Below are 24,600 nucleotides of genomic sequence, written 5' to 3' on the forward strand. Positions count from 1 at the left end.
CAGTACTGCCCCACATCACTGGGTGTGTGTCCTGCCAGCTGCTAAATAACTTATCTTCGATATGGTGAATCACCAAATCAACGCCTTTATGTGTGTGTTCAGCAATATTTTTTATTTACTTGTTAAATTATGCAGCTGATGGGAAGCTTTCAAATTACGCTCAGTCCAGGGACAAAATGAACAAAGGCTGGAAGTGCTGGGAAAAAAAGGCAACAAATGGGGTTTCTTCTTTTGTGAGGCACATAAGCACAGAGCCAAATGCAAATGGATTTGCAGAGGGGCTTTTTATTACCTCTCCTTTCTTTTAACTGTGCCGGATAGATACCTGTCATCCCTGATGTCTCACAAAGGGATGCTGGCAGCATCTCGAGGGCTGCTGGAAACAGTAGTCACTGCTCTCCTCTTCAACTCACTCATGTCTCAGGCAGGGATGAGGAGCTTCAGGTCCCAGAAGGGTCAATGGGCAGCATTATCTTCCTGTCCTACTGCAACATGAAGGGGGATTAATTCATCATCTGGAGCAGCATTTCTGAGTCTCCCATCCCAGCTTGTTAGTGATCAGAGGGTGAACTGCACAGCAGCTGCCAAACAAAAAGGAGAAAAATAACCATCATAAATATGAGCACATGCCCACACAAACAAGCGGATGAACAGGAAAAGAGACCAGCATAAATAAAGAAGCATGTCTACTCGTAAGTGTAAAATCAGTTTGGCTGCATGAAGCCAGATGGTCCCTAGCTTTGTTTAAAATGACTCCATAGCCCTCAGATTTAGAAAGGTGGGAAATACTGATCCCAGTGTAGCACACATGCAATATATCTGGCATTACACAGCAGGCAGGGCTGCCAGCAATAATGGTAAAGCTGGTAAGAAGAAAGAGATCTGACTGACTGTTCCTGCTGCAGAAGAAGGAGAGGGGTTTCAGGCTTTGGTTTGTCATCAGCACATCAGCCACTGGGCTGACTGGCTGGCTTGTGCTTGTCCTACCTCCTGGCCAGCCAGATGTCATGGGCAGGGATGTGAGGGCCAGCCAGGGGAGGGAAGATGGGTATTTAGGGATACAGAGGGGTGGAGAAAGCAAAGGGTTTAAAAGAAAGAGGTCTTGAGAGGTGGAGAGGATCTAGGGGTATTGCACTATAAAAAGCAGGGATTATTCTGGAGTGGGTGGATGTGGGGACGCAGACCCATGTAGGGGCAGGGATGCAGCACTCGGCTGCAGCCTCCAGAGGGCACGGCCGTGCCTTACTCCGCCCGCAAGGAGAAGCGGGAGAAGGAGGTGAAGGAAATCTTAATAGACGACCATCTTTCCCTTTACTTTCGCTGCAGCCACAGTGGGATGAAGTCATTTGCTTCTAGAGAAGCTTAGCTTCCATTTTCCTACGGGCTTTAAGTGTGTCTTAAAATTAAGCTTTCTGATGGGTATCTGTACATGGCTGTAAGTGTCTAGCACAGGATACCTGTACGGAAACATCTTTATGTGACAGTTGTATTTTTGCTTTGAGGCCGGTAAAGTTGTGATACCATCATAGCCCTAGTAAAAGTGCTAGTAAAAATGAAAGTTGCTAAATCTCTAGATAAACTTTTTTCTTTCTGCCATTGATGAGTGACACAAACTAATTTGCAGGGAAAAGGTTTTTTTTCACTGTTAGTATGCAATTACAGCTTCAGTCTCAGATGGGAATAGTCCAGCCAGGAAGATGTGGATAATATTCTGTTCAGCAGACCTCTCTGGATCAAAACCAGCTCTGCAATGACATCTTACTGCTATTCCACTGTAACTCTTTAATATTTTAAAAATATCAAATCTATCACTTTTAAATATTTCACAGCATGAGAAAGCCTGAGGCTGTGATTTCTGGGACATCCCATAGCACGAGGACCCAGCAGCACTGGCAGACAGCACGGTCACACAGTTTGGGAAGCCAGGGCCAGCATCCACCAGAGAAGATCTGAGGAGACTTGTGGATGGTCTCACCATGCTTTCAGGTGCTTGAGAGTCCTATCCTCTGATCAGGGAGTTTAATCTCCTCAGTAACCTCTCTTCGAACAGCCAAGAGTGTGATAGGGACCATAATCATGCTTTCATTACCTGCTTGTGATTGCTGAGGCATGAACTGCTCAGTTTCGGGATTTTTTTAAACAGGCAAAAATTTGATGTATGCTGCCATCTGCTGTGGGCTTAATATTATCATAAGCATTTCAAATTTGTTTCTGATACAGATACTGCTGCTGAGGGTAAGGGTGCCCAAATAAATGATACATGGCAATCACACTAGTTGTATAAAAAGGACCTAAAACCTCCTTGCACTTGTACTTCAAAATGTACTTCAAAAAGTGGGAAATCTGCAAGAAGAAATTACAATGTATTGATGGCTTTATTTTTACGTGCAAGTTATTTCCCCTAAGGGCTTTGTGCTGTGGTGTTTCAAGACAGTCTTGTTCTCTACTCTTCTTATTTTTGACTCCCTCACTGCCCTCCCTCTCTCACCTGAAGGCTTCAGGGGGACAATATTTGTTTTAGGACCACACCTGAGAGACAAAGGCCTCATTCCTACTGTTGCCACTGTAAGCCACTTTGATTCATAGAATCATAGAATCAACTAGGTTGGAAAAGACCTTCAAGATCACCAAGTCCAAACGTTATCCCAGAAAGAATGAAGCAAATCTTTTCTTGGGAAAGCCACAGGTGGTCACTCAGCTCCTGGAGCTCCACCAGCCTGCCCTGCACCAAGCTCATCAGGGAACAGTCCTTGAAATACAGGTGCACAGGGTAGCATCCCACTTGCTGCTAATTTCTATTTATTTAGTCCTCTGCTAAAGGATTAAAGTGGTTGCTTTGGCCTTGTCTTCTAAGGTAGCATTTTGCCAACCTGGTTTTTGCTGTGTGGCCGTACCCAGCCCTGACTATGGGGACACATAGGTGCATGCTGGCAGCCTCAGAGCAGAGGTCTAATGTGGGTGCCCAAGGCAAGGCCAGGATCCTTGCTCAACTGCCAGTCATGTGCCTGAATCTACCTTGTATAAACACACTCCAGCATAAGGAGATGGAGGAATCACTAATTTTTTCCCTCTTGCCCATTGCATTTTACATTTGTATTGCTCAGACCGGCAGCTAACAAAGTGCTCTTCAGGAAAATGAATCAGTTACGGAGTCAGTTTTCTTTTAATCAGGAAAAATTTGCCTGGCTGTTTTGTGCCATCCACAAGTTTGCATTTTTACCCCTCCCCTGCCAAATCTTGAAGCAAACTGTTCAAAACCCTACCCATCCAACCAGTGTCAATGCTGGGGACACAATCTGCTGTGCTTTACAGCAAGAAAATATGTGACAAAAGCAACAAAACAAACTCAGAAGCCTCTGCTAATGTAAAACATGTAAAACCAGAGATTAAAGACAATGATTGAGCATGCTTTTTCAGTTCAGATAAGAAACATTTCCGTGTACCTTTCCCTGTTCCTTCCTTAAAGCTAAACAGCTCAAGTAAGCTCACTTTTTGCTGTGTTTGATGTAATCTCAGGCTCCTGCTGCCTTCAAGTGATACTGCTTCTCACAGGGCTATTTGTTGAAGAAAAGAAATTACATCAGCACATCTTAAAATGGTACTACACTGACAGAGATATTCGAGAGTGTGTACCTTTCAGGGATCAAACTAGGTTTATCACCAAAACCAGCAAAATTTACAGTGCAGCACTTACTTAGAATGCAAGATTTCGACCTTCAGTGTTGCAGACACTAAAAAAATTGGACTAACCAGATCTATTTTTTTAAGTTTAATGCACAGTTCTTGTATTTCCCTTTACAGATTTATATGAATCTTGTCAGTGAGAGACAGCCCCTACGAGCAGGGCTGTGATTCATACCCACCTCTGCAGTGATTGCTTCCTGGTGCAATATGTATTAGCGTGTTAAAAGCATGTCACCTCTCAGAAAACACTTCAGCTTTCTCAGCCACAAAAGTTAGGCATTCAGTTTTATTCTTATCTCTGCATTTTTACAGAAATTGCCTTCTTATTTGTACATCTCAAGTAAAAAAAAAAGTGAGTTTCAGGTTGGCCAGAGGAGAGTTTACCCATGTAATGCTTAAGAGTGTCTAGGAAAACTGCACATTGAATAAAAGTCACATCTGGTTTATCCAAACTTACCAGCTTTGTCTCAGTTTCCAGACTTAACTATCATAAATACAGGAACAGGTGAGGAATGGCAAAGGAATTTTTCTTCACAAGGTGGACATTTCTTGTGGAGTTGGATACGTTTTCTGAGAGTCTAGTACATGTTGATGCAAGTTTTCTCCACAAGCTGTGCATACAAGCAGGTTGTATTTCTAAGGACCACTACGGCTGTAATATAATCCTGTGTTAAAGTAACCATTTTAACCAGAGATCTGAGTTCACGAGCTAGAAGCCGTTTCAGCAGCCTCTTTAATAATGTAGCAGATATGCACCCCTCTATTATAGAGATCTTAAGTACTTCCAAGCTGTTTACCATAAATCTCCTAATCAGGATTAGTTAAACTACAGCTGCCTTCAGCCCTGCCTGGTTTGGCAGGCCTCTGTAGATGCATACGTGGTGTAGCCAATTATTTTCATTGAATAAAGAGGAGAAGATCAAAAGAAAAGGAGCAGTTTAGTAACCTGAGTTAGGTATACCCATAAGTGACTGTCATTGATCTGGGAGTCAGTGTGGCTTCTGGTTGAGAAGAGTTCACTAGCTTTCTACATTTTACATTGGATTTCTCTTCAATACAAAGGCCACAATGGATACTCATTGTACAGTCTTTTCATGGAAATAGAAGGAGTCCAAATGGAAGTTTCAGAGGTCTTTTCAGAAATATGAAATAACAACTCCATGAGCTCAGAGAGCAGTGCCCTCATCTCCAGACTGCTGATAACTCTAAAACATGAGCCCTGCTGGGGGTGTGAAAATGTTATGAAAACAACCAGTGAACATTAAAGCTCTTCTGAATATTTTCTAGTTACACAAGGGTTCAACATTGTTTTAATTCTGTCATGGTTCCGTCAAGTGAAATTTCCCATTTCCTTCCAGTTTTTGTATCAGACTTGCAATAGTGCTTCCCTCTTCTTCTCAACAACGTGCCAGGTTTGTAAGTGCTGTTTCTACTGTGCTGCAGTTTCTTTAGCCAGGGTGAAAGGCATTGTTGAAGTGCCCTCTGAGATCAAAGTCTGTATCCTCAGAACAACATGGAGGTTGACAGTTCGCATGCGTTTGCTGTTCTCTCTCAATTTTGATCCAACACATTGCAGTGAGAATGCAATTCCAGTTTCACTGGCACTTTCTTGCAGCAGTGGTGGATGGCAGTGGTGATGCAGATACTGATTCAGAAGCATACAGGCTGCACCCAAAACCACATTTCAAGCAGATCAGCACACTGGATCAGATCATAAAATACATTTTGGCTGCTATTGAAAAGCTCTAACAATATTATCCATTATTCAGCCCACCTAAACCCAGACATCAATTCTAAAATTGACAACTTCCAGACAGGGTTTTTACAAAGAGCAAGTGCAAAACAATCGGGTGGTTTCCAACCTAACAACACAAGGCTGTTACATTAAAATGGCTTGTCAAACAAGAAACCACAGCAGCACTTCAGGTATTTTGTCCTTTGATAGCACAGTTCATCTGCATAGTGTACTGAGGTCACTAACAGGTACAAAGAGTGCAGGATCTACTTTGTACTGTCTGCAGAGAAAGAGAGGGAAAACAGGGAAGATGGCTGAGCATGAGTGCCTTGGTGAGCTGTACTACATCATGTGAGCTTGGGAGTGTTCAGTGGCTATTGCACTGCATTGTGCATCATAGATAAAGCAATGATTTTGACTCTCTAGCATATTGAGAGGCAGTAAAGAAGCTTCTCTTCCCTTTAAGACTTTCAGTAATCTAAAAATTTTTCAGTAAAGTTGCAATCTGTGTGTTGCTCATTCCAGAGTTATTTACCACAAGAATACACCTCAGAACTCCCTAATTTTTGGGGACTTTGTTCACAGCCACATGATAAATTATTAGAATCCAGAGAATTTTTCTAAAAAGAGTTGAGCATACTTGCCAGATGCTTGACAACTGCTACTTCCTGCTTGCTTAATGGCTTCAAAGAAGCTGTTGCTCCCTGTGCAACAGAGCATTGACTTTATATATGAATACTTCCAGGAAATAAGTCTTTTTGTCATCTGGTTCTTGGAAGGTAAGTACTAAAATAACTGCTAAAACCTGACCTGAAGTTGTTCTAGTCTTTTACTTATGGTTCCTGAAAAACTTTATTGTGATAGCATCCTGGGTTACCAGTCTTAGAGCTTTTTCTACATGTGAAATTTGTGGCTGACAGTAAATACGCATGCTCATCATCCAGTATCCAACTGCCTCTTCCATCCAAAAGGGGCTGAATGTGCAGCAGTTTTCATTAGGTACAGTTACCAGTAGCAAAAAGAAATAGTACAAAGCAGTCTCTGAAGGTACAAAGTAGTCTGTGAAGGTACAAAGCTCGGAGCAGGTGTTCAGAAGAATGTGCTGGGTCCTTCTGTGGGGCTGTGGGTGTTCAGAAGCAGCACCTCTCTCCTCAGGTCTGCAGTTCTCTCTGGGAAGCAAAAGCAATTATACATCTGTTCAAATGCTTGTGTTGCTGCCTACTGAAGTCTGAAAGGGAATGACTTTTTTGTCCCTGGCATACAAGGGTCACCAAAGTACCTGCAGGGCTGCTGCAGCCAGGACTACCAGCGGAAGTTTGTCAGAAAACACACCACCACCACAAGAGAGGTGTGTTCCAATTCCTACTGTGTGCACTGTGAACCCGAGCAAATGCCATTAGCTTCGCCACCCCTTCAGTTCACTGGTTCTCAGCCTTATGTGACCTGAGACAGGAACATAAGGCTCAGAAATATGTTTACAGGGGATGGAGGAATATATTAGTAATAGTGGTAGATACGACACGCATGGGACACACACATACATGCAGGGACGGGGTAGGCTTTGAAGGGGTTTATTCTGTTTCCTCTTAATTGTTCCATTGCTGGTTTCTTATTTATTTATTTAATTTGCTGGGGTAGGAACCTTTCATGTCTATTCAGATTTAATAGCTGAAGCATATTTCTCAGACAGTAAGGTATGTCATCACTGGTACTCCCCTTAGTGCTATAAACTTTTTGCTTCCCCCCTAGTAGCAATGCTGCCCAAAATGGAGGCAGCAGAAATTCTGTTAACAATGTTGGAGAAACACCTTGCTAAATGACATCAACTACAGCGGAAAGCAGTAGAAAACTTTTCTTTGCACCCACAGGAGAGAGCCTTTAGCAAAATGTTTGCATCCTCCTGAAATTCTGAGAGACAAAAGTGTCTTTTTCAGATTTCAAAACTGGAAATGGAAGATCAGAAAACACAAATGTGTCCTCTTTGATCATGCCTTGCATTAGATGATTTGCCCTGATGGGAAAGCTGTTATAAAGCTAATTTCCAGAAAGAAAGCTTTTAGGGGCATGGCCAAATTCCTTACCTTGCAATTTTGTATCTGTTCGATGAAAATTGGTCTCTTCCCTAACTTGTTTACTAAGACGTAGCTACAAGAGTTAATTTTCATTGAAGAAAGCACAGGAACTTCTGGAGAAACCAGAGGTGTCTTAATGCACTTTGCGTGACCTACGGTAGTTTCTGGACTTGCTGGAGGTCCGGAAAGCCTCAGCTCTCCCATAGATCCTCTATCATCTACCTGAGCTAGCACAGGGTATATGAGACATCCCTGTGGGGCTGGTAGATAGCTGCAGGGCTAGCTGCAGATCCTTTCCCTTTTGCAGGGATACCTGTGAACCAGACAGAAGAGCCTGGGGTCTCCAGAATGGCTCTAGATGCCTCTGCTTAGGCAACATATCCCTGCCTGGGAGTCCTCCAGAAGCACAACAACTCTTCCTGCTCAGCTGACTTAACCTAGCATCTCTCTGGCAGCTCTGGAGGGGTGCTGACAGCAGAGAACTTGGTCTCCAGAGAGTGGGCCACCCTTGGGTCAGGTGAAGATGGCTTCAGCATCCCCCCCATTTCCTTGACTCTGCTGTCCTCTCCTTCCAGCCAACACTGTCTCTTGTCTTCCCCAATTCCTTTGGCCCACTCAACTTCGACTCCCTAGGCTTTTTTGTAGCAGCCTCACAGCTTTTGGGTAAAGACCGTTAGCATCCCTTCTCTTGGCCCCCATCTCCTCACTCAGCCTTTTAACACCTTCCTGCTCTGTGCCTCCAGGCCCCCTCTCCAGTCACTCACACACATATGCTCTTCTCTCCTCCCTACCCCTGCCCAGTGCTCTTTACATCTTGCTCAAGTCTCCCTCCCCACTCTGCTCTGTCCACTCTGCATGTGGACCTGCCGCCAGCCCCATACACTCATTCGGGTTACACATGTCCATACAACACAACTCAGCTGTGACAAATATGAGCTAAACTCTGTGTGGCACAGGAAGAGCAAAGCGGCGAGCAGAGATGGAGAGACAGGGCAAAACCAGACCTCCATCTGTTCGTGTATCCAGTCCAGAAAGGAGGTGGTTCGGCTGTAGACACCAGGCTTGTTCTTTTCCGCACAGCCCACTCCAAAACTGGTGGTCCCCACCAACTTCCAGATGCTCCTATCTTCACATGCTAAAGGGCCCCCACTGTCTCCCTGGAGGACAAAGAACTAAATGTTAGTGCCTCAGAAATGGAGCGGAACATCTTTTTAGGGGATAGGGAGAGACGCATAGTCTAGTAATTCAAAGACTCTGGTATCTGCTCTGTTCTGGGTGCTGGTAAAAGCATATGTTACAGCAGAAGTTGGATAATTCTTAGAGATATCATGTGTATTAGATCATACCTTTCTTTCCCCAGTTAGCAGTACAGTACAACAGAAGCAATGTTGAAGCCTGCTGTTAAACAACATTTACGTGCTGGCAAGCATGCCTGTCCTCCAGGCAGAGCACTGCTGATCTGCAGCCTCCACACCATGGTCTTGGTCACTCACAGCTGTTTCTCTCAAAAAGCTCCTAGCTGTTGAGCTTAGCTGAGCCCAGGGTTGCAACAACAAGCTTGTTCTCTGCCTCCTTCCCTGCCTGTCCTGCATGCTGTCTCTCACTGTTCTTTCCCAGGCACCTTGCTAAGGAGATCCAACTCAGTGGACTCACATCTAAGTACTGAAAACTCTCCATTTATTTTGCTGGGGCAGTTTCCTGCCCTATGGCCATCAGAGTCAGCACAACAATGGAAAACAAGGGAATTCGGAACAAGCCTCTCCCTTTGGTGAGTAGGGCTTGTTTTGTCGCTTGGTGTGCTGCCTTTGGGCAGCTCCAGTAGGCATAGTAACATGCTGGGAGGGAGTGCAAACAGCAGCATAAATGAAAATCTATGCACCTTATGTCTTTGCTTTGTGTTGTCCCATGTGAAAGTGGAACTGAGCAAACCTGGAAACATGAATTCCTCCCAGGCTCTTGCTCTTCATGCGTGATTAGCTAGGTGTCCACATTAGTGTGTATGGGAATGAGATCTGGCACAAGGTGGGTACTGTCACGACTCTGACAGTGATTTTGAAGCATCACCACCCTGTGTTGTGAAGGGTGCTCTGATTCATCACTGCTATGAACTCCTCTCCTCCAGAGTCATCACCAGTCTTCTGAGTTACTCAGACACTTCTCCCTTTCTTCCTTCCCCTGCCTCTCTCTACTCTCACATTTCTTCTTCTCTACTGATGTACACTTTGGCTGCTTTTGACCATGGGTTTTCTACACCTAGCATGCCTCCGGAGCTGCTCACAGTGCAGTGCAGTACAATTCAATGCAGTACAGAGGCCACAGCCAGGTCAAGGAAAGGATGGCACCATGCTGTGCCACATGCAAGAAATTAAAAAATGTCTTAAGTAAATTTGGCTTCAGAATATGTAGGTACGGTCCACAGAAGAAATATATGAAGGGAATTGTAACGTATGAATGCATGCACATTCACTGATCGATATTCATGGTAAACAGAGTAAACGGCATAAACCCAAATGTTTGCCAAAGAAAAGTCTGGGAGTGCTTTCTGATAACTTATCACTCATGTTTTTCCACTGCTGCTGTTAATAAGCTCTGTTACAATTTGGAAACTTCCATACCTGGCATGTGTCTACCCCTCCCTTTAGGAAACCAGCACAAAGCATTGAAGGAGTTATGATCCCTCCATAGACATCCCTGTGGTTGCAAATTGCATTAGAAATCAGAGGAACACCTGCATAATTCATGGTGTCAGATGTATCACCTGTTAAAAAAGGAAAAACCCCACAACTTAAAAAAGTCTCTATTGAAGAAACTAATCTCTAGTTACACACAGAAAATGTCTTAATATATGAAGAATTGGCAAGTTAGGGAGAAAGAAATATGGTTAAAATCATACCAAACAAATAATGGCAACTGTCTCATCAAATGCAAAATCCAGTAACCTGCAGCTCTGTAGAGATTATCACAGTATATAAAACAAAGCTGTACATTATGTGTTTTTACTTCAAACTGGAGAATCAATGACAGCAATGCACTTAAAAAGCTTTTACGTTGGACACTGTCTTCAATATCAGTGCCAAAATTTGTTTCAAATTTATCACCTGTTCTGTTAGTCAACAAATCATCTGCAAATATCTGATTTATTTTATAAATATTTATTTTCTTCTGAGTCTAACCGGATCATTTCTATAAATGGGAGCATTTGCACAACGTCTATTGTCAATTTATAGCTGACTTTTGTGTGGTAAACCTTGCTTTCATTTCTTTCCCACCTTTCACTGTTATCAGTAGGTCAGGTAACATACTGTTCTTGTTCTCTGAACAATGGGAACACGTCAATTGAGACAAATGAAGAATGATAAAACCCAGTTACCTGAGAATTCAAGCATTTTCACATGGAAGTGATTCACTATATATTATTGATTAGTATGACCTGTGGGTAATGATAAGAAAAAAAAGAATTCCCTATTCACAGATCTGATTTCTACATCATTGAACCTGCCTGAAAATGTGTACATGCTTTCTCTGAAAAAATGGATGGTTGATTCTTGCATTCATGCTGTGCTTTCTGTGCTTGAAGTTATAAATGACACAGCCTGTTTGACTGAGGCTGCGTACAACACTGATGTTGTCCTCATGTCATTTTCAACCTTTTCACAGAGTGTACCCATCCATTCCTTGCGATAAATTTCAGGGTGAACATAAAATTTAGGAATATTTCTTCTTGCCCCTCCTCCTGCCCTGGATATTCCAGAAAATTTAATGTCAAACAATGTTCCAAACAAATCCTGTATTTACTGTATGTGAGATGTTTCATGTAGTGTAATCAACAGCAGGTCATTTAAGATACCTCCTTCCACAGTTGCTCCCCATCCTGATACCCAGCACATTTTCCCTTCTGGGAACTGCTCACCAAAATTAGGCAGACAAATTGGCTCTATGTGACCTGTTTTTTATAAGAAGAGAGAAAATTCCTTTTAAAATTTAGCAAAAAATTGTATGGCTCAATGAAACATGAAGATTTGGCATGCAGTGAACTTCTTATGAACCCCCTCCTCACATAAATAACTTGGCAGTTCTGAAGGTCTTTTGTCTTATGGCCAATTCCATAGGTTTGAATCGATACCTACCTCAGGCCCAATTAGTTTCAAGTACGAAGCAACAAAAGGAAGCGTTGGCATGTCAATAAATCGAAGAATGAGCAAACAAGAAATGCACCACATACATATGCATCTGATGGGTAGATCAGAGACCCCACAGCACACTGCCTGGGCAGAGAAATGGCTGTGGCTCACCTTGGCACGACTGCAGGGTACCTCCTAACAGGTCTTGTGCAGTGGTGCATACATGCGTGCACATCTCTGTGCTCTTCTGAAAGGGCAACAAGACATCTTTTTGCTTCCTACCCATCGGCTTGTGCCTTGGGGCACACAATGCCATGCAATACAACCAGTGTTTGGTGATTGCAGGAACAAACGGTGACATGTCAAGATGAGCTGGCACCGAGCCAAGGAAGGGAAGATACAATGTACTTCTGGGTAATTCTTAGTGATTCAGCTCTGCACAGTGCAATGATCCCAGCTCAAAGTACCAAGTCCCAGCGTGGAGCCTCCAAGTCCCCTGGGCTGCCCTCAGCCCCCGCAGGGCATAGCAAGTATCTCATTCAGGTGCAGTGCTATTGCTACTCTTGACAGACTCCCAAACTTATTCCCAAGAAAAGAAAACAGCACTAGCTGAAGTATAAAGCAGAACAAAATCAAGCTTAACTTTCTTTCCAAGAGGAAGTCTAGAGTATTTAAAGATAATTGATATAGGAATTGCCAATCTAGATGCGTCAGAGAGAGCCAGCTCCCCTTTGCAGAGAGCTCACAGTGATTAGCAGGTATTGGCAGGTGACCATTTCAATTAATACAATGTTATTACATGTTATTTCAATTCACTAGCTGTGTCAGCTGTAGGTAGGTAGCATCCTACTGCGAAAACAAAAGTAGTTTTAATTTAAAAGCATAATTATATTTGGATTGCCTTTTCTCCTCTTTGAAATTTAAGCTTGACTTTCAGCTTTGGACGCTTCTGGATCTCCTCATATTCACAGAAAGAACATGACAAAAATCTCTGTGATCTCCGAGTAAAATGAGGTGGGGCGTTTAATTTAGATAGGAAAAATATTTAGAAAGAATAAAGTTAATGTTTGCCTATTATTAAATGCCCTCAGTAAACCAATACCAGAATAGACTGGGAACAATTTGCGGAGCCCTGTGGCTATGCCTGGATATTGAGTACAGAGGAGTTCTATGGGGTTTCTGCCAGTGTAGTCTGAACAGGTATCACTGCCTTGCCATCACAGCAGCAAGCTGGCTACATCCACACTGCATATTTCTCATTGCTTTTAGAGGAGGTGGGTCAAGGCATAGTGCACCAACAGAAATTTCCCTGTCTATGCTAAGAAAGACCCTTCACTTTTTTAGCTAGAAAGTTTAAAAAGTCAAGTGAAAGCTAACAGGAAGAATTACCATTGAGAGCAAGCGGTGCTGCCAGTTTCATCAGTGCTATATCATTTCCCATTGTCTTGGGTTTATAATTCCGGTGATATATAATTTTTTCCACTGAATATGGGTGAACCTGGGTGTCTTGCTGAGTCACAAAACCAACCTGCACACTCCATGACTTCGGCAAGTACAGGCTGAAACAAAGAAGTAGGAGAGAGTGAAAAACCTTCAAGAAAGCCCTCAGGTTGTCTAACTGTCCTCTGAACTTACCAACCTCATAAATTGTTTACCCTTTAATATTGGCTATGTTTTGCATCTAATTTCTAAAAACATAGAAAGGGTGGCTAAGTAACACACTGGATCAGTGGTATGTTGTCTGTGCAGCTTTCTACAGACGTATGAAAGCTTTGCATTGGCTTACCTCTCTGTCTTCCTATATGACCCCACAGCAGTCAGTGATGCTGCCTGGCACACCTGGGCTCAGCCATCAGGCTAGCTTAGCCACAGTTATAGCAAGGCATGTTCAAGGGAGAGGCTTTCCTTCTGGAAGATGCTTCTGCCCCCAGCTCATGAGCAGCCAAATCCCTCAGCACATGAGCAGCCTCTCTTCTCCTGGCTTCACTCCACCACGCTAGCAGTGGGTTAGCAGCAGGATCTAGCGATGAGGGTTGTGTTGCCAGGTCCCATCCCCAACACTTCCCATCACTTTTTGGACATACCACAACCAACTGGGTCGTGAGGGACAGAGCTAAGGACAAAAGTCCTAAAATGCTTAATTCCCAAGTAATTAGCTTTATGGCAAGACAGAATCTAGGAGTGGCATTTGTCTGTTCTATCTCTTGTCTCTACTGGGTATAATATCCCACAGGACTTGCTCAGAAGCAAGCATCCATGTTGTAGGTGCCTAAAAGTGGCCAGACAAATCCCGTTTTAACTGTCTAAATGTCTTTGGTGAAAGTGGCCTGGAGTCCATAGGAGTGAGAAGAGCTCTCCTGCACTACTAGCAACAGACAAGGCTGCAAAACCAGGCAACACATTACCAAAGAGAGGGCTATGTTTATAATTAAACAAAGAAGAGGAGTCTAAATTACTGTTTAGCATCTATTTACAACTCAAAGACTACTTGACGAGCATAAAAAGAAGCAGTGAATATGTGGTAAAGGGCACTAAGCGCAGTACAACTTACTAAGTACCACTGATTGATCCTGTGGACTTGAAAAGGATTGTGTAATTTCTCTTAAAGCTCCTGAGTACGGGAGCAGTCAAGTACAAATTCCTACTGCGCTGTTAACTCATGTGCAATATACAGAAACTGCAGATCAGGATACCTAAAATCTAGCACTTCAGTGTTGTTTTAAGCTGGTTTCTCAGGAAGCCAGGAGTGCCTGTAACATCTGAAAACTGGGGCCCCTGATGTAGACCACGTCTTGGAGAGACTTTTTTTCCGATAGAGACTTGCACTTATACAAGAAGAGAGAGAGGTGGTTTAAATGTTACGGAGCAAGCCCATGAAATAAGGATAACCCAGTCTCTTCTGCAGTTTATTTGTAAGAAGAATGCACAGTGCATTAGTCCGTCTTGGTGGTAGCCACACACACACACAGACGTGCTGCAGGTGGGGTCAGTGGGACACCCCGAGCAAGACAGTTTAGGGACTTACTCGTAGACACAGTGGGCAGCCGTGACGATCCAGTGCGGGGTGATGACGGACCCTCCGCAGAGGTGCTGCCCATGGAACTGTAGGCTGACCTGCCAGGGCCACTGCTGGGGGGACGACACGTTGCCCCCCACGATCCGTGGCCTGTAGCTGGCCCGTGTCCCGCACGCTGCCAGAAAGAAAGGTTTGAGGTCCTCGGAGGAAACACGGGCATGTTTTTTGTCACCTTCAGCCCCTCTACTCCCAGCCATCCCCATGGCCCACATCTAGAGCTGCGGCTGCTCAGGAGGTTTCTCCTCCTCCATTCAATCCCTGCAGCATCATGCTTGGCAGCCTGTATGGAGGCTGCAGAGCTCACATCTTCTCCCCTGTAAATGTAGTGCTCAGCTGAGCTGTAACCCCACTGTTCTGCCCTCCTTAAATGCACAGGGTTCCAGGGCCCCAGACAAGCAGGTGGAAGCATGTCTTCTCCCCTGATGATTATTTTGCTGTTGCTTTTTTTGACTTTCCATATCCCAGTCTAAAACCAAGCTGACGTGGAGAGGCATGGAATGAAAGTTCAAGTATTAAAACAGAATTTCCCTTTCTCTGATGAGATGGCAAGGAGTTGGAATTATGGTATCAGTCCATGCACTCAAATCACAATCCTTAAATGTCTACTTTCTACTGTGATTCTCACCAAAACAGTCCTGCTATCTGATGCCCTCCCAGCTTATTCTCATTTTCTGAAATTCTTTTTGGTATAGTATGCTCTGAGTACACAATTCCTCCCAACTCTTGCCACGCAGTGGATGAGAAGGATGGTTTTGGATTTTATTTTCCCTTTTCATGATTCTTACCCAAACATTTTAAGATGATCACACTGCCAGAAGTGCATTCCTCTCTAAGATGAAAAGACAGTGCAGTATTAGTTCCAATTCACAAATGCTGTGTGTTTTTTCAATATTGTGTCATCTTCATGTACAGCTATGTGCACATAAATACAGGTAACTCATATTGAAAGAGCTACAAAGTCATATGCTCATCCAGTCTACTTAGGGCATTTAGCTGAAATACTTAGGAGCTTAGACACCTTTGGAAGCCCTGCAGACCATATGCTGTCCCACTGAAGAGTGGTTCGCTCTTCTGCAAGGGGAGGCTGATCAGCAATTTTCAACATGCGATCTGTAGCCTCCTTGGATCCATAGCTTGCTTCTCAGTGAAAGATAACTAAGAAAAACGAGCAATTGTCAGGAGGAAGAAATGGGCCATAAAGCGTTCATAAGCCCACTGGGAAATATCTAGGGATCTGTAAACTGAAACAAAGTGCTTCACAATTGAAAAAAATGTAAGTGTTTGATGTCTATCCATTTACAAAAAAGGAACTGTGGGACAAATAGACTTTTCAAATAGCTCATTTTAAAGCCTTCGCTGATTCTAATGGGCCTTGGATCAGGCTTTGAATTCATATTCCAATAAGACTGCTACTGAACCTTGGTCTGTGATGGATAATGCTACCAACCATTTATGACTTGCCTGAAAAAAACAGGCAACAATCTCAAACTGTTATTAATAATTCTGCTTCTATTGACTGCTCTCTGTCTGTCAGGATGAACAAGCTGAGGCATACCTGAGGTTTGTTGCATTGTGCAGGGATGTTGCTTGATCAGCTGATAGCCAGTCGCTGAGGGATACAAAATGTCTTTGAAACTGTTTTTCAACGGCAGCCACAGGCAGGTAACCTGAACTTACATAACTGCAAATAAACCATAAACACAGCTTCCTCAGCCAGCATTTCAGCAATCTGTTTAAATAATTCAGCAGTTCTGCTAAAGAAAATCCAGTGTCACAACCACAATAATCAGATTCTGATAAAGTAATTGTAACCACCACAAGAAACGTTTTTTATAACATGCACATATTTTTGCCATAACCATGTGTGGAAGTCATAACATGCTGAGAGACATTTAACTGGCAGAGAAAGTAAATTTTAATTCTAATATTGAAACAAAGTCTTTGTTATAACTGGTTAGCACATTTCCTGAAGCACTAACAAGCTTGTTGTCTCCTTTTACTAGAGTTAAGTTTTGCAACAGGGAGGATAAATGATTTGTAGTTTTTCTCATCTTTTTTTGTTGAACAATTGAGATGTATTTTATCCTAAAGGCAAGACAAATTTATTCAGAGAAGCTTTATGCCGTGATTGTAATGTGCAGAAAACAGAATAACACCACTGTAAGAAAAAACAACATCATTGCAAGTCACAACTTCAAACTCCTTCTCAATTGTGTGAAAGTCAGTGAAAGACATGGTGCTTTTTCAGGAATGGGATCAATCTGGTAAGAACTGTCTTGCCAGGTTCTTCTCCAGTTGTGAGATGGACCTTAATTTCTAACAGATGTCATGAATTGTATATACAATTTTCCTATTGTAATTCCTATTTCCTATTTCCTACTTTCCTATTTCCACATCTTTCCTAATTCCTATTTCATACTTTGCAGAGGAAGTAAAAGAAATGGAAAATGCTCACATGGTTTTTAGTGCCTCTCTGACAGGCTGTAAGCCACTAGAGAGACAAGTAGGATTTAGGCACCTGCATCCCATACAGAAGATTCAAACAAACCATTCTATTTAGCCATCATCCCAAAATTTATAGCAGTAATAAATGGTATTTGCAGTACACAAATATTCACATCATTCCAAATCTCTTCAACCATGTCATTTAGAGGTGGATTGGTAAGTCCTTTTTCTTTTAAAGCACAGACTAACACAAGGTTTCATTAGAAAGATTGAAAACCCCAGGGTTTGTTCAAAATGCCAAATAAAGTTTCTTCCATTTTGTGTTCCTACCTTGAGAAACCCAGGTGTTTGCAGGTAGTATTTCCATACTCTGTTTTCCAGTCATCAGAGCAGACCGTTCGCCAGGATCCAGAAGTGAACACTTGCAGCACTGCTTTCTTGCCACTCAACCTGACTTTGAGATTGAGGAGAAGAAAAGCCTGAGTTAGCTGTGAAGAAGAACCACCGGCTACACAACAGTGTCAACGTACTACTGTGGCATCCACATTTCTTGGCTCACTGAATTTTTACTGCTTGTCTTTTTCATCACTTGGATCCTTTCACAGATTTTTTTTTTTTCCTCTTTAAGGAAGGAACCGAGATATACTGAGATGCAACAGCCAGGAGAAAAAAGTCTATGCTCATGGCAACTGATAGGGGATGCTAGCTCTAATACAGATGGAGAAGACTGCCTTGCCATCCAGTGAGCCTATGCAAGTCTTGCTGATTGCAGTGAGTTGGGGCTACAGATGCCTTGGCATCAAGGAAACCTACAGTCAAGGTAAGTGATGAAAGGTGGTTGGCACCTCCTGTGCTGCACAGCACTGTCAGAGAGGTGAATGCGCTTACTCCCAGCCACTCCTGGGATCCCTTGGAGTTTCCTATGTGCTTCCCTCTCCTGAAATGGGGCTGGTGTGTCTGGGATGATGAGCATATAAAGGCTGGGGAGAAGAGAGATGTGTGGGCTGGGAGCTCGTGACAGAGAAGAACTCAGACATGGGGGCATATGTTTTGCATATGACGCAGCAAACTCTGCACTACTCAGTGCACAAAAGGCAGTGCTGATCTCTCCTGTTCCCACATTTCTTAAGATAACTACTGGCTTTTGAAGTCTTCAAAACTGCCACAGTGCAGCTGTGTGCCAGTGAGTACAGAGTGCTCTATATACACACCACAATGCAGTGACGGTACACCTTGCAGGCAGAGGAAATGCTAATAGTAGAGAAGCATCTAGACTTCTAATGAAGAAACATGCCCAAAATGGCAGTAGCAATATTCAGCAATCATCACATTTATCTTAAGAGCAGTTTGATTTCTTACAAAGCGTAAATCAATACCTCAGAGAGATGTTCCTCTGAAGTGGTGATTTAGATAGTCCATCAGTCTCTATCTTTCTTGTCTCACCCAAATTCTTTACAACATACACTTCTTGATAATGTGCCAGGTGCTACAGGAAGAGGTAGGAGGGACTTATAATCAAATTAAAGTTACCACATCTGTACTCATCCTCCCCTTCTTTACAGTTGAAGACACCATTGCACCTGGCTGATTTCTGGATACACTTAAAGGATGATCTGCAGCGAAACTTCCCAATGCAGTTGTACTGAACTAACAAGAATGAAAGAAAACAGGGTGATGAAAATACACTTGGATATTAATTTAACACTTCTGAATTCTGTTATCTGGCCAGATTTTTGTCTTGCTAATGAAAAGACAACTCCCATACTCTAGGAACTTTTGAAATACAACCTGAGGTGGCTACATGGTGCTGTTAAACTCATCCATTAATGATGACTTGTAGGATGAGCCAGCCTTGTTATCTGTGCCGACTGCTTCCCAGCTCTCTCTACCCAGTTTATGTTTCACTCCAGGGCAAGTTTCTGCCTGGTGCCTCAACCTCTCAGCAGCAAAGCAAGGAGACCTTTGCAAAATACAGGAGTGCACTTCCTTCCTGAGGAGATGCCTCAGCCTTCCACAAGCTTATGGTGTGAATGCACTGCTCTAGCATCAGTGTATTTAGCACCTAGATGTGAATAGGTCATGCTTTCCAGTTGCAACTAAACTCATTCTGCATTTTCTTTTCCTTTGTGAAAGTTGTTTGTGAAAGGGTAAAGTTTTTTAATTCCTTGAAAAGAAACTTAGAGATGTGAATTACAGGACAAGAATATGATGTGTGCTACCTGAAGCCTCCTGCTTCCCCCATAGCTTATTACCCAAAAGGAATCCTTGAAGTTTTACTAGAGAAAGGTTTCTTGGAACTGCGGGTTCCCCTGTGTTGTAAATATTACACCAATCCTCTCATGAGTGCCAGATCTGTTTTATCCTACATGTAAATAAAATTTAAAGCTATCACACCAACAAGATTTTTACTTCAGCAAACAAGCCACAGTAGCAGTTTAATTCCATTCTAAGTAAAAAGGCTCATGAAAAATTAAGCATTTGAAAGGTTAAGTGAGAACTTAATGAATAACTAATTGTACTCACCACCCAGGCCAATGGCAACTGCTAGGATTACTGCAAGGAATAAACCACAGATATATGGAAAGTATTTCAGGGACATAAAAACATGGCACATTGAAGGTGGATCAATATCTCCTAGGAACCAAACAGAGAGAATACATTCTGTGTATTTAAACCAGAGTTACAATGAAAAGATTGAGTTTGCAATGAAAAAGATCTATCTAACATTTAACTAGATGGCAGTAGTAACTTCTTCATATACTTCATGAGTTGACCTGACCCAGAGTGATTCGGATCCCCCAGCTCAGGGGCTGAGAAGGCTCTGAGTTTTGGGCTGACTGGTACTCTCAGACACCTCTTTAGCATTTGCCTTAAGAGGGGTTTGAATCGTGCCCTTACAGAGCACTTGGTCTGTTCTAAATATAATCAAGAGTATGAGCTCTACATTTCAATTTTCATGGGCTACATCACACTGAAAAATGAAATTCAGAACTGTTTGTGAAAACAAGCCTGTGTGGACTGTACAGGTATACTCTCTGAAGACTTTAGAAAGCTCAAGTGGACTAACAAATTATTTCAGTGGAAGTAGAAAAGACTAGTTTGAGTCTCCACTTTATGACTGTTCCTGTCTGTGATGCCTCCTGACTCCTGCTGGTACCAAGCCTGCGGTCCCAGTGCTCCCTCTAACTATAGCCCCAGCTGGATGCTTCTCTGAGCACTGGGGCAACTGAGTGTCCAGGACAATTGAAATCCTGGGATGAGGATGGAGGCCACATAGTTCTGCCCTGTGCACTGGGGAGGAAAGTCCCATGCACAATACCTTCCTCCACAGCTGGGGTAGCAGAGGCAGGGAAACTAGTAAGAGGAGCTTAAAGATTCAAACAGGAACAAGGAAAAAGAAAGAAAAAGACAGGACTAACTAGTAAATAGATGTTAAAGACAAAAAGGATGAAAGTCATTAGTCCTTTGGTCTTGGAAGCAAGGTTAACTAGAAATGTTAGGAAGATAAATTTGCAAAAAATGGGACCCCCAGACTAGTCTTGAAAAATGTGGGAAAAGGTGATCTGTTTGTAGTTTTGCTATAAAGACAAGGAGAGAACTGGGCAATTGCTCAAGGATGAGTTTTGGGGTTTCAAGGAAAAAAGATGCATCTAAAGTTAAGATATACATAAGTAATAATTGCTGAATACATTTGATCATCTGAACCAGTCATGCTCACCAACCACCTCCATAGCTGACCTCAGCTTAGTGGTATTGTCAATCTAGAAGACAACAGATTCCACTGAAAATAATGAACAGTTCACTTGTATCAAATGTATTCTGATATAACACATACTGTGGGAAAATAGTGTACACAGCTTGTCATTGGTACACACAGGAACTGGCAGAACCTTGTCTTCAGTTTTAATTCATACAGCTCATCACCCCCTCATTCTTAAAGTTTTCATTTTGAGATTGGCAGACATTAAAATCAGTCAAGGATGAGGTGTGTCTTCCACTGCTTATAGACTCACAAGTAAATCCCAGCCTACACAAACTCTCAGCAGCAGCTGAGTAAGTGGTTTTGGCAGTGGAGTTGGTGTCTGGTATGACAGGATCTTAGACAGCTCTAGTAGCTAATGAACTAGAAAATCAAATTGCTCTATCTTCATCCTTGATGCTCAACCTGCCACTGTTGAGGTTAATGGTTATTTTTGCCATGAATCCTACAGGAAGTAGCAAACGTGCATGCTATTCCTCCAAGGCTGATGTACTGTATATTCAGGTTTTTTAATGGACCAATTTCCAGGTTGGTAAAATTTCAAATAAATGTGTTTGAAAAGTGCGGGCAAATATTTGCTATGTGGTTGAAGTGTGTTAATACCCTGGCTGTGAAAAATGCTTGTGTACACAAACTGACACAAGATGTCATTGACTGTTAATACGCTGGCGAACCTCATGGCTGGAGAGTGATGTTGTGTTTCTTCTTCCTCTAAGTGACTGCTTTCACTGACATAGCAGGCAAGCATAGTTCTGCAAGGCTAAAACCTACAGCAGGCATTAGATTACAAAGGTCAAAAAGCTGTGCAGTATTCCTACCAGATCCATCTGCAGTGGGATCCACTTTTGCTTGTGGTATGCAGAAAAATCTTTTGAAGGAAAACTCTATTTCTGGGACTGGTGGTTCATCTTCTGTAATAGAGATGATTTCAAGACTTCCAGTAGTGGGATTTGTCTCTTGTACCTGAGTCAACTGGATTAAAAAAAAATAGTTAAAAAAAATAATCACCTTGTAACATGTTATCATAGAATCATAGAATGGTTTGGCTAGGAAGGGACCTTCACCTAGTCCAACCCCCCTGCAATGAACAGGGACATCTTCGACTAGATCAGGTTGCCCAGTAACACATACAGCCTGGCCTTGAATGTCTCCAGGGATGGGGCATCTATCACCTCTCTGGGCAACCTGTGCCAGTGTTTCACCGCCCTCATTGGAAAAGATTTCTTCCTTATGTCTAGTCTAAATGTGCCCCTTTTTACCATAAAACCATTACCCCTTGTCCTACTGCTACAGGCCCTACTAAAAAGTTTGTCCCCATCTTTCTTATAAGCCCCTTTAGATACTGGAAGGCTGCTGTAAGATGTCCCTGGAGCCTTCTCTTCCCCAGGCTGAACAACTCAAACTCTGTCAGCCTGTCTTCATAGGAGAGGTGCTCCGGCCCTCTGATCATCTTTGTGATTCTCTTCTGGACCCACTTCAACAGGTTCATGTCTTTCCTGTGCTGAGGACTCCAGAGCTGGACACAGTACAGTAAGTTGTGTACTTAATGTTCATGACAGGAGCTCTTACAATGAATTCAACATCAAACTGCTGAAGTTAATTTTTGTTAAAATTTGTCCAAGCACTGTAGTTACTTTTAATAACTGGGAGTGTGAATCCATCCCCTGCTTTTTACTGTCAATAGGAAACAAGAGAGACTAAAAAGCATATAACAGATGCAGATCACCTGACAGGATCTTCATGCAGCGGCCCACTTAATTTTACTCCAGAAAACCTTTGATGACTTTCCACACAGTGAAAAATAATTAAACCATGCTATACTAGAATTCAGGGTAAATAGATTTGCAATGCAAATTTCTAACTCTGGTTATGCACGCTGTCACTGGCAAAAGAAATCAGATTTTTGAACTCACAGTGATGTGAAATAGGTCCAGGTTTGTTAAAGACAGTGGAGCTGGTAAGCTGTAAAAAAAGCACTTTTGCAGAGTCAGTCCCAGAAAATGCTCACAATGCCACATTTTAGGCAAAGAATACATACTTTGTCTGCAGCACTGTATCTTTAAGTCACCTGGAATATCTTTTTGCTTTTCAGCAAACAAGTGCAAGAAGGTTTCTACTCTTTCATTTGGTAAAATTTCATGTACATTTCAATGAACATAAATTAAACTTTACACAGTCTGCTGGCTTTAAGGCAGAGAAAAGGACAGCTTGCTGTGCATGATTTTTAAATATACATGTATTTTAAAAAGCCTTGTAACTGGTGCATAGGTTGTCCATCAGGAAACTAAACAGCATTGTGAAGTATACTACATAAAAGCTAGACACTGATGTGTCGTTTATTTAGAAGATATCACATGCTCCCAAAGCTTCACTCACCTCTTCCTGAGAAGTCATAGTTAAAAGCAAAACTGTTTTCTTTCTTCATTATCAAAAGAAACCAAAAGGAAATTCTGAGGTTGCTAAGCCACTCTGCTCTGGAAATGTTTTCACTGAGCCGCCGTGGCTGCCCGCTCAGTCAGTTGTTGCATACGGCATTATGGCAGCAGCCTGTGTAATTCAACCTGGTGACGGGTATCGGATAGCCCTGGATGGCATGGCTGCGGAAAGAAGAAGATAAAAATTCAGCATGCTTTTTAATTAGCCTGAGAATGTCAGGTAATATTGTAGTATTTGCAAACTTTTCTGTAACCTGTCAGCAAAGCACCACCACAGCTGATGAGCACATGCTCATCTTTTATGAAGACTTGTGCAGCTGAGCAGTCTGCCCATAGCTGTGGGATGCAGAGGGTAGAAGCTCCAGGTGTTTTATCTCTTCAGCACACAAGGCCAGAGCAATTGTATTGTGCGTTACTTGTGTTTATTGTTTGAGGTTTTTTTTCCCTTTCCCCTTGTAGTTTTATATACTCCCTCCTTCTTATTTCTCTTATCATTATTATTAATAGTAGTATTGGTATAATATCATACTTCAGTTATTAAATTATTCTGATCTCAACCCGTAGGTTTTACATTCTTTCGATTCTCCTCCTCATCCTGCCTGGGGTGAGTAAGCAAATGGCTGCATGGCATTTAGTTACCAGCTGGGTTTAAACCATGACAGTCCTGAATAACTTATACTAAGTATAATATATATATTTAAATATTGCAAAATATTTTGGAAGCACCTTGCAAGCAGTATCTCATGTTTCTGAAGTATCAACTCATTTGTACTGTGGGATTTAGAAAATGAAAATATATGTTCAGCTTCATGAAATGCTCAAGATTAGTAATAATTTGGCTTGGGTTTTGTTTGGTTTTTTACTAAGAAGACAGGTTGATGACAGAGGGGAGGGTGGAAGGAAGAAGCAGGAAGACAGATGAAGCAAAGGCCATAACAATTTAAGTGAAATAAGGCTCCTGAGAGGTCATGGAAGAAATGAAGGTTTTGATGACAAAACACAGTTGTGATGAGAGAAGCTCTTCATTCCTTTTGCTGTGCACAACGGAAACTGGCACTTCCAAAGGAAAGGACGCTGTATCATCATCCTGTTAACTGCTCACATCCAGGCCATGATGTTAAGAGTTCATTATCTCTTATGCCACTCTTTCAGCAGCCTTCCCTGGAAATGGGAAACACAGGGATGCGTAAGAAAAAATATAAAAAAGAAAGCAGACAAGGATGTATAAAGAAAGCTGTATTTCTTTAGTTGCTCACAGTGCTCTGATGCCCT

At 42.4% G+C, this 24,600-nt stretch overlaps 1 protein-coding gene across 1 annotated transcript; it reads right to left on the reverse strand.

Annotated features, from left to right (window-relative positions):
- Positions 1–6,570: 6,570 nt before the first annotated feature.
- Positions 6,571–23,287, reverse strand: TMPRSS3 (transmembrane protease, serine 3). Its single transcript, XM_010024862.1, has 13 exons — positions 23,270–23,287; positions 21,712–21,856; positions 19,657–19,767; positions 18,664–18,780; positions 17,464–17,587; positions 16,244–16,369; positions 15,474–15,517; positions 14,638–14,803; positions 13,002–13,171; positions 11,339–11,434; positions 10,107–10,249; positions 8,496–8,648; positions 6,571–6,588 (listed from the first exon to the last, which is right to left on the reverse strand). The coding sequence occupies exons 1-13, from the start codon at positions 23,285–23,287 to the stop codon at positions 6,571–6,573; spliced, it is 1,431 nt and encodes a 476-aa protein (XP_010023164.1).
- Positions 23,288–24,600: the final 1,313 nt, after the last annotated feature.

The sequence above is a fragment of the Nestor notabilis genome, unplaced genomic scaffold (genome assembly GCF_000696875.1).
Source record: "Nestor notabilis isolate BGI_N333 unplaced genomic scaffold, ASM69687v1 scaffold11592, whole genome shotgun sequence".
In the NCBI taxonomy this organism is placed as follows: Eukaryota; Metazoa; Chordata; class Aves; order Psittaciformes; family Psittacidae; genus Nestor; species Nestor notabilis.

What these genes read in the sequence shown, in the direction of transcription:
- TMPRSS3 (XM_010024862.1), bottom strand. An exon ending in CACAATGCAACAAACCTCAG is followed by an intron (nt 15,518 to 16,243) that starts GTATGCCTCAGC and finishes TTTTCATCTTAG; the next exon opens with AGAGGAATGCACTTCTGGCA. An exon ending in AGCACCGCTTGCTCTCAATG is followed by an intron (nt 11,435 to 13,001) that starts GTAATTCTTCCT and finishes TATAAAAAACAG; the next exon opens with GTCACATAGAGCCAATTTGT.